This window comes from Lottia gigantea (genome assembly GCF_000327385.1).
Source record: "Lottia gigantea unplaced genomic scaffold LOTGIsca_157, whole genome shotgun sequence".
Lineage (NCBI taxonomy): Eukaryota > Metazoa > Mollusca > Gastropoda > Lottiidae > Lottia > Lottia gigantea.
Window position 1 is genome coordinate 127,317 of NW_008707910.1, and position 9,707 is coordinate 137,023.

General features: G+C 32.0%; 2 protein-coding genes across 2 annotated transcripts; both read right to left on the bottom strand.

Annotated features, from left to right (window-relative positions):
- Positions 1–431: 431 nt before the first annotated feature.
- Positions 432–2,263, bottom strand: LOTGIDRAFT_173362 (hypothetical protein; the record flags this gene model as incomplete). The annotated part of the gene is made up of 5 exons (XM_009050840.1): positions 432–508; positions 926–1,133; positions 1,482–1,580; positions 1,769–1,909; positions 2,138–2,263. The coding sequence occupies 5 exons, from the start codon at positions 2,261–2,263 to the stop codon at positions 432–434; spliced, it is 651 nt and encodes a 216-aa protein (XP_009049088.1).
- Positions 2,264–5,623: 3,360 nt separating this feature from the next.
- Positions 5,624–9,401, bottom strand: LOTGIDRAFT_238649 (hypothetical protein; the record flags this gene model as incomplete). Its single annotated transcript, XM_009050841.1, has 6 exons — positions 9,303–9,401; positions 8,014–8,154; positions 7,529–7,669; positions 7,208–7,306; positions 6,671–6,878; positions 5,624–5,679 (listed from the first exon to the last, which is right to left on the bottom strand). Exons 1-6 carry the CDS (start codon positions 9,357–9,359, stop codon positions 5,624–5,626), a joined length of 702 nt encoding a protein of 233 aa, XP_009049089.1. The 5' UTR covers positions 9,360–9,401.
- Between the last annotated feature and the right edge of the window lie 306 nt (positions 9,402–9,707).

Sequence of the window (9,707 nt, forward strand, 5' to 3'; positions counted from 1 at the left end):
CACTTTTATTTTTAAATTCAAGTTGTATTATATGGTTCGTTATTAGTCATATAGAACATAAAGCATTGGTCAGTAAAGGAAAATTTTGCAAACTTTGATGAACACATTAGATAAAATAAAATATCCCTAACCTATCAAATATTATATATTTACCATGATTTTGCATTTATATCAAATCTACCAAAAATCATGAATCATTCTGACAAACTGTAATAATTCGGTGAATGCAATATCATTAAGGGATCTGAAATTTGGTTACGTATTCTCGCATTTCTTATACCGTTTATAGCAACCGCTCAAACAAATAGAAGAAAGGCATTTTATTTTTGACTCTAAAAAGACCATGTATTACAAAATGACAGCGCTACTACTAAATTTGCAAAATCTTCTATAAAAAAACATGCTACACAAAACATTCTGTCATCATACGTTTAGCCGATATAGTAACATCTTCGGTACACATACAATCTACCATTGTATACAATGTAAAAATAGTAGCATCGGTAAACTGAAAATAAAAACAAATTAATATTATGTTATCATTTTTATTTAAAGGGAGACTATGTTTCATGAGTTATAACTAAATCATTTCTCCCATTGCTCAACTATTTGTGGGTTTTATGTCAATTATGTTAATACAGTGAGTCCAATGAGCTTCATTTCCTGCTGCATGATACGACTATGATATAAATAGAATTGATATTATGTTATCATTTTTTATTTAAAGGGAGAGTACGTTTCATGAGTTATAACTAAATCATTTATCCCATTGCTCAACTATTTGTGGGTTTAATATTGATATAATTCCCATTTAATGCTATATAAAGTATTTTCGTAAACAGACATGTACAGCAGAACATGGTGAATCCCTATCCCTAATTGATATGATTATATGATTGTTTTTTTCTAAATGAAAAATGCTTACGTCCTCTCTTTTCAATATCATGGCTTTCGGTGTCTTTCGTATCTGAAGTACCATCGTATGGTTTAGAAGCATACATCCAGTGAGCCGTGGCGTTGGTATGAGCACAATGAAGTGCCACCTCTTCCCCAGCGAACCTCTTCAGGACCTTTGGTTCGATTGGGTCTTTGGAGTAATCAAAAGTCATCTTCTGCTGATTCGAATCACTTCCCTACAGAATACAATGTAAAGATTGGTCAAAGAAATGTTATAGCTTTACATTGATTTTGATCTCGCATTGGGGATGCATCTAACATTAATTCAATAAAATATATTCCCTTTTCACTTACGACTCAACCTTCAATTTTCACAGTAATGCATGACTATAGATATTTTTATTTCATCAAGGTGATCGGATGATCTCATTTCTAACTTAAAGGGCTCGGTGATAGAAAAGTCTATTCCTGTCGGTGACTTTAAAGTGAGGTAGTTGTCCACCGATACTGAAGTGAATAGATTCTGAGTGCCAAAACGAGTTATGTCCCTTTAACCATAATAATTCTCTTAGAAACATACTTACGCCATATTTAGACCAATATTTCAGTCCGCCGTCGAAATCTTCATCCAAACGGTCTATCAAACAAATGTTCTGAGTTTCATCATAGAGGGCCACCAATTTCTACCAGAAATAAAAAAAAGATAATCATTAATCAAATAGAAATAAATGAACCATTGAAGACTTGTAACATCACGCAGTGTGCAATTGGTGACATTAGGTCAGTACAGCAGCATCTGCCTACCCTGTTAAAGCTATGCAATTCTCTTGTTACATACACCTCACAAGTACGGAATGTTGTTATCACATACCCTGTTGTAATTATGTAATGCTCTCATGCCATCGACTCGTCCCGCTTTCTTGTTGTTAACGTAGATCAGTTCTTTCTTATAATCAACATAGATATGTTCTGGTATCTTCTCTCCGTCAATTCTAGATTCAGCTTTATATTCCTGTCAATACAATAGAAAACACGATTTAAGTAACTCGTATTCACATTCCATCCCTTAAGACGACAATGAAAGTCGACGCCAAACTAGGTATCAGTTGATTAACCTTGGGGTAGAGGCCCGGCCCATAGAATGAAGGCAAATGCGGCGAATGCCTCACTACGGAAACGACGACAAAACTTTGTAAATGACTATTAAGAAGGCAAGCAGCAAGCTATATAATATACATACCGTTTTATAGAAAAGGCGATAGCTGTAGGCCAATGATCCAAAGACAATACAACCGACAATTACCAAGGACACCAAAATGGCCCCTGCAATAATTTTGGTCTTTTTGGTACTTTTCTCTGAAGCCATTCTGGATTCTGAAACCTAAAGTTACACAAAAGGTGTAAGTGTATATTAACGGAATACTCCTGTAATCCAACTTGAATGTGAATAGGTTTAAAACCCAAGTATAAACCCTCAAACCATCTGTTAGTACTATCAAAATACACATCTTGTCATGTAGGAGACATGATGGATTTAACTTAAAAATAAGTTTAATTGAAATAATCAATTCGTTTCATTGGAATAATCAATTCGTTTCATTGAAATAATCAATTCGTTTCATTGAAATAATCAATTCGTTTCATTGAAATAATCGATTCGTTTCATTCATTCAAAAAATCACATTTTTAAAACTTGTTTTATTCAATTAATAAGATATTTTTTATCAAATAAATAACCCACGTTTGTTTAATGAAATAATCAAAGTTTGTTTAATGAAATAATCAAAGTTTGTTTAATGAAATAATCACAGTTTGTTTAATGAAATAATCAAAGTTTGTTTAATAAAATAATCAAAGTTTGTTTTAATTAAATAATAAAAGTTTGTTTAATAAAATAATCAAAGTTTGTTTAATAAAATAATCAACGTTTGTTTAATGAAATAATCAAAGTTTTTTTAATGAAATAATCAACGTTTGTTTAATGAAATAATCAAAGTTTGTTTAATGAAATAATCACAATTTGTTTAATGAAATAATCAAAGTTTGTTTAATGAAATAATCACAGTTTGTTTAATGAAATAATCAAAGTTTTTTTAATGAAATAATCAACGTTTGTTTAATGAAATAATCAAAGTTTGTTTAGTGAAATAATCAAAGTTTGTTTAATGAAATAATCAAAGTTGTTTAATGAAAAAATAGACATTCCTTTAATTGAAATTGAAATCAATTCCTTACACTTCACTGGAATAATAAGAATTAGTTTCATTGAAACAATCAAAATATTTTTTAATCAAAATCTTTTTTATTTGATATAACAATGTAAATCTAAAAAAAAAATGATCGCATGGTTATCACAAAATCTCAACGTATCTATCCACTGTCAAATAAAATAAGTTTCCTATAGAATCCTAAAATATCCATTAAAAATCCTGCTGAACCTAGGTGTTATAATTAAGAAAATATTATAGTACCTGATCTATGAGGTATGGGTCTGGTTTCGTCTGTAAATCAGCTTGGGGTGGTGACATAGCAATGAGAAGAGAAGTTCTTCGATATCGACAACTTCGATCTCAACCTCGGAATGAAGAAAAAGCCCAACCTCTGCTATTTATACTTTAGAAGAAGATGCCACTTGACCCCATCGTTATGCTCAAAGGGTATCAAATTTGGGGGTTCTAAGAAATTACCACTTGAATAAAAACGATTACTTTTCTCGGAAAGATTTTAACATAGATTAAATTTTTTTCCTTTCAGATTATTATAGGCTTAGTAAACTGATCATGATTTGCACACATTCAAAACAGGAAGAATACTTCGACACGACTTATGTAGTGGCGGCGCTAACCTCCCGCTACTGGGTGTACAAAAAGGGGGAAGACTGACTGAAGCATCAAGACTTATTTATAATTGCGACAAGTCTGTGGAGGCTGCCATAAAGAGTCTGAGAGGGATATCCGAAGAAATTTTCGAAATATTGAAATGATTTTGATGCATTCTGACATGTATTTGTGGTAAAAACGTAAAAAAGTTATATTTTTTAGTTTATTTTAAAAAGGTTGGGGTACAACCATTTTTCTAGCACCTCGTAACACACCAAATTACTTTGGTGGATCCTGCTATAGTATTGTTCACCCTTTCCAAAAAGTCCATGTTGGTGACTTAGTTTGTAAATAACCATTACTGTAGTATGTTACTACATCACAGTTGGTACGTTAGGCTTTATCTAGGGTGCATATGAAACTACGTTTGGTTCCTAAATGGAAATAACAGGCACTAACGTAGTTCACCACCATTTTGAATCCCTATTCGACTTAATATGTCGAATATTGCAAATGGCTTTAATATTTCAACAATGCCTTCAAATCACATTTAAAGCCATTTCTAAACCCTGAAATATGCTTTGAAGGCTTAGTTGCAATATTAAAGCCTTTTTTCAAAATTCGACTTATTAAGTCGAGGAAGTGATTCAAAATGGCTGTGAACTACGTTCGTGTGTGTTATTTCCATGTAAGAACCATTCGTGGTTTCTTATAGGTTGTACAGATAATAGATTGACACCATTTTGCATTTAAATAGTATGCAGTTTAAGATAAGGCAATGTTGTCCTTGTAATAAGATATGCTGTTTGGAGTTAAGCCTTCTTTTTTTGTGTTTGTTAGGTTTTTTTCTGGTTTTTTTTGTTGTAATATGTGAACTTCAACCCACTTCATTATGAGCCCTTTTTAGCATATCAGTAACTTAACCTGTTTTGTTGTGTATAACAATATTGGCAAATGGTATTTGCGAGAGTAACGTCATTCTAAACGTAACATATTAGTATCTTACAAAACTCATTTTTCAGTTGTGTAGTTATAGTGGTTAACTGTATTGTCTCTGGAATTACATGATCTTCGCATCATAATAAGCCTCTCTTTGCAAATCAAAACCTGACTAAACTTGTTTTGTTTTTTGTATAATTATATTGGCAAATTATATTTGCGAGCGTAATATCATTATAAGCTGTAATTTCAGTATAAAGCAAGTACTAATAATCCGAACCGCAAAACGCAACCCGATGGGGAGTGCTATAAGGGAAATTTTGGTAGGACAGCGGCATTATCCTACTCTTATTGTCGAGGGATCTTTAACGTGGACCTCGGTTTAATGTCCTATCCGAACGACTAGACGCTTTTTTCTATAGCAGCCCTTTTACCTGCATCACTGTAATCTGCATCACTGACTAGGGGAAACCTGGTTGTCAAATCAGAAGGTATTATCTCGACCCATAACGGAATTGAACCCTGGACCTTTAGGTTAGCGAGCAAGCCACCGTGGCTCCCGTTGCCTTCTGATCCTTCTTTTTTAATATATCTTATTCTATTGCGTTTTTAATTAAAATTGTAGACATGGGACACAAAGATCAAATGACTTTTATCAAAAATTTAATGTGTAAAAGGGGAAAGCAAATTACAAGAAAATTGTGTATCAAGTGTCCTTTAAACATTAATTTGGTTAACATTTCAACGGCGCTGCATAGATATGCAATAAAAGAGGTCCTGGCATAGTCGTACGGACCGCAGGCCTGCTTGGGTGTTGGGCAGGCTTGTTTACCCAAAAATTTGCGGTGTGTTCGGCGGATTTTCATTTCATTGATTTCATTTGAGCATCTGCCAGAGGTGTTTCGGTTACTGCCCGAAAAAATTATATGAGTCTGAACCCCCTCCCCCCCCCCCCCGGTCTCCTACGCCTATGAATCCTGATTGATAGGTTTGCCTTGATTACATCCATAAGGTACATGTACAACTGTAGAATAAATAATAATAAACAGTTTACAGTCATTATGAAGAAATACCAGGAATTTCACTAGTATTATGAAACAAATATAATCGAATACATTTTAAAACATTATTGTTAACACAGTCAGTAAACTTTCACGATTAAAAACACCCCCCCCCCCCCTCCTCTCTGTCTCTCTTTCTCTGCTCTATCTCATCTACTTTAAATTTTTATAATTCAAGTTGTATTATATTGTATTTATATCAAATCTACCAAAAATCATGAATCATTCTGACAAACTGTAATAATTCGATGAATGCAATATCATTAAGGGATCTGAAATTTGGTTACGTATTCTTGCATTTCTTATACCGTTCATAGCAACCGCTCAAACAAATAGTAAGGTAAGAAAGGCACTATTTGAAAGCATTTTAGTTTTTGACATTAAAAAAAAAAAAATTTTGACAGCGCTACTACTAAATTTGCAAAATCCTCTAAAAATTAAAAAAAAAAACATGCTACACAAAACATTCTATCATCATACGTTTAGAGACATATTCGGTACCAATACAATCTACCATAGTATATAAAGTAGTAATAATAGCATCGCCAAACTGAAAATAAAAACAAATTAATATTATGTTGTCATTTTTTATTTAAAGGGAGACTATGTTTCATGAGTTATAACTAAATCATTTCTCCCATTGCTCAACTATTTGTGGGTTTTATGTCAATTATGTTAATACAGTGAGTCCAATGAGCTTCATTTCCTACTGCATAATACGACTATGATATAAATGTTTCAAAATATATCCCATGACAGAGGAAGACACAGTGCCAATAATTGAATACACTATTACAATCAATCCTTTTTGTCATATTTAATATTGATATAATTCCCATTTCACTCTGATAATGCTATTTAAAGTATTTTCGTATACAGACATGTACAGCGGAACATGGTGAATCCCTATCCCTAGTTGATAATTATTTTTTTTTCTTAATGAAAACTACTTACGTGCTCTCTTTTCAATATCATGGCTTTCGGTCTCTTTTGTATCCAAAGTTCCATCGTATGGTTTAGAAGCATACATCCAGTGAGCAGTGGCGTTGTTATGAGCACAATGAAGTGCGACCTCTTCCCCAGCGAACCTCTTCAGGACCTTTGGTTCGATTGGGTCTTTGGAGTATTCAAAAGTCATCTTCTGCTGATTCGAATCACTTCCCTACAGAATACAATGTAAAGATTGGTCAAAGAAATGTTATAGCTTTACATTGATTTTGATCTCGCATTGGGGATGCATCTAACATTAATTCAATAAAATATATTCCCTTTTCACTTACGACTCAACCTTCAATTTTCACAGTAATGCATTCATCAAGGTGATCGGATGATCTCATTTCTAACTTAAAGGGCTCGGTGATAGAAAATCCTATTCCTGCCGGTGACTTTAAAGTGAGGTAGTTGTCCACCGATTCTGAAGTGAATAGATTCTGAGTGCCAAAACGAGTTAAATCCCTTTAACCATAATAATTCTCTTAGAAACATACTTACGCCATATTTAGACCAATATTTCAGTCCGCCATCGAAATCTTCATCCAAACGGTCTATCAAACAAATGTTCTGAGTTTCGTCATAGAGGGCCACCAATTTCTACCAGAAACAAAAAAAAAGATAATCATTAATCAAATAGAAATAAATGAACGAAGTAATGCCAGTTTTATCCTCTATTCGGGACCACTGAAGACTTGTAACATCACGCGGTGTGCAATTGGTGACATTAAGTCAGTACAGCAGCATCGGCCTACCCTGTTAAAGCTATGCAATGCCCTCGTTACATACACCTCACAAGTACGGAATGTTGTTATCACATACCCTGTTGTAATTATGTAATGCTCTCATGCCATCGACTCGTCCCGCTTTCTTGTTGTTAACGTAGATCAGTTCTTTCTTATAATCAACATAGATATGTTCTGGTATCTTCTCTCCGTCAATTCTAGATTCAGCTTTATATTCCTGTCAATACAATAGAAAGTAACTCGTACACACCTTCCATCCCTTTAGACGACAATGAAAGTCGACGCCAAACTAGGTATCAGTTGATTAAGCTTGGGGTAGAGGCCCGGCCCATAGAATGAAGGCAAATGCGGCGATGGCTCATTACTTCTAACTATCAAATTATGTCCTTTAAATCCAAGCAGACCCTTGCCTCATAGTAACTTGGATTGTGCAACGGGTTTGCTCTACGTTTCAATGTTACCATAGTGCAAATAGATTAAATAATTTCATTCAAATCTAACTAGAACTCAAAGACTATTAAGAAGGCAAGCAGCAAGCTATATAATATTGATTGTACATACCGTTTTATAGAAAAGGCGATAGCTGTAGGCCAATGATCCAAAGACAATACAACCGACAATTACCAAGGACACCAAAATGGCCCCTGCAATAATTTTGGTCTTTTTGGTACTTTTCTCTGAAGCCATTCTGGATTCTGAAACCTGAAGTTACGAAAAAGGTGTAAGTGTATATTAATGAAATAATCACAGTTTGTTTAATGAAATAATCAAAGTTTGTTTAATAAAATAATCAAAGTTTGTTTAATGAAATAATCAAAGTTTGTTCATAAAATAATCAAAGTTTGTTTAATGAAATAATCAAAGTTTGTTCATAAAATAATCAAAGTTTGTTTAATAAAATAATCAAAGTTTGTTTAATGAAATAATCAAAGTTTGTTTAATAAAATAATCAAAGTTTGTTTAATGAAATAATCACAGTTTGTTTAATGAAATAATCAAAGTTTGTTTATTAAAATAATCACAGTTTGTTTAATAAAATAATCAAAGTTTGTTTAATAAAATAATCAAAGTTTGTTTAATAAAATAATCACAGTTTGTTTAATGAAATAATCACAGTTTGTTTAATGAAATAATCAAAGTTTGTTTAATGAAATAATCAAAGTTTGTTTAATAAAATAATCAAAGTTTGTTTGATAAAATAATCAAAGTTTGTTTAATAAATAATCAAAGTTTGTTTAATAAAATAATCAAAGTTTGTTTAATAAAATAATCAAAGTTTGTTTGATAAAATAATCAAAGTTTGTTTAATGAAATAATCAAAGTTTGTTTAATGAAATAATCAACGTTTGTTTATTGAAATAATCAACGTTTGTTTAATAAAATAATCAAAGTTTGTTTAATGAAATAATCAAAGTTTGTTTAATAAAATAATCAAAGTTTGTTTTAATGAAATAATCAAAGTTTGTTTAATAAAATAATCAAAGTTTTTTATTGAATAATCAAAGTTTGTTTAATAAAATAATCAAAGTTTGTTTATTGAAATAATCAAAGTTTGTTTAATGAAATAATCAAAGTTTGTTTAATGAAATAATCAAAGTTTGTTTAATGAAATAATCAAAGTTTGTAATGAAATAATAGACATTCCTTTAATTGAAATTATTTCCCTAGATTTCTCTGAAATAATCAGAATTAGTTTCATTAAAACAATCAAAATCTTTTTTATTTTATATAACAAAGTTAATTTATTCAAATAATCACATGGTTATCAAAAAATCTCCTATGGAATCCTAAAATATCCATTAAAAATCCTGCTGAACCTAGGTGTAATAATTAAGAAAATATTATAGTACCTGATCTATGAGGTATGGGTCTGGTTTCGTCTGTAAATCAGCTTGGGGTGGTGACATAGCAATGAGAAGAGAAGTTCTTCGATATCGACAACTTCGATCTCAACCTTGGAATGAAGAAAAAGCCCAACCTCTGCTATTTATACTTTAGAAGAAAATGACACTTGACCCCATCGTTATGCTCAAAGGGGTCAGTGGAAAATTTGGGGGTTCTTAGAAATCACCATTTGAATAAAAACGATTACTTTTAAAAATAGATTATTTTTTTTTCCTTTCAGATTAGGCTTAGTAAACTGATCATGATTTGGACACATTCAAAACAGGAAATTTTCTCAAAAATGTGCTTTTGTTGATCGCTTTCTATAGGTTATTAAGCAATCTTTCGGTATACCCGGGCCCTTGCATTTT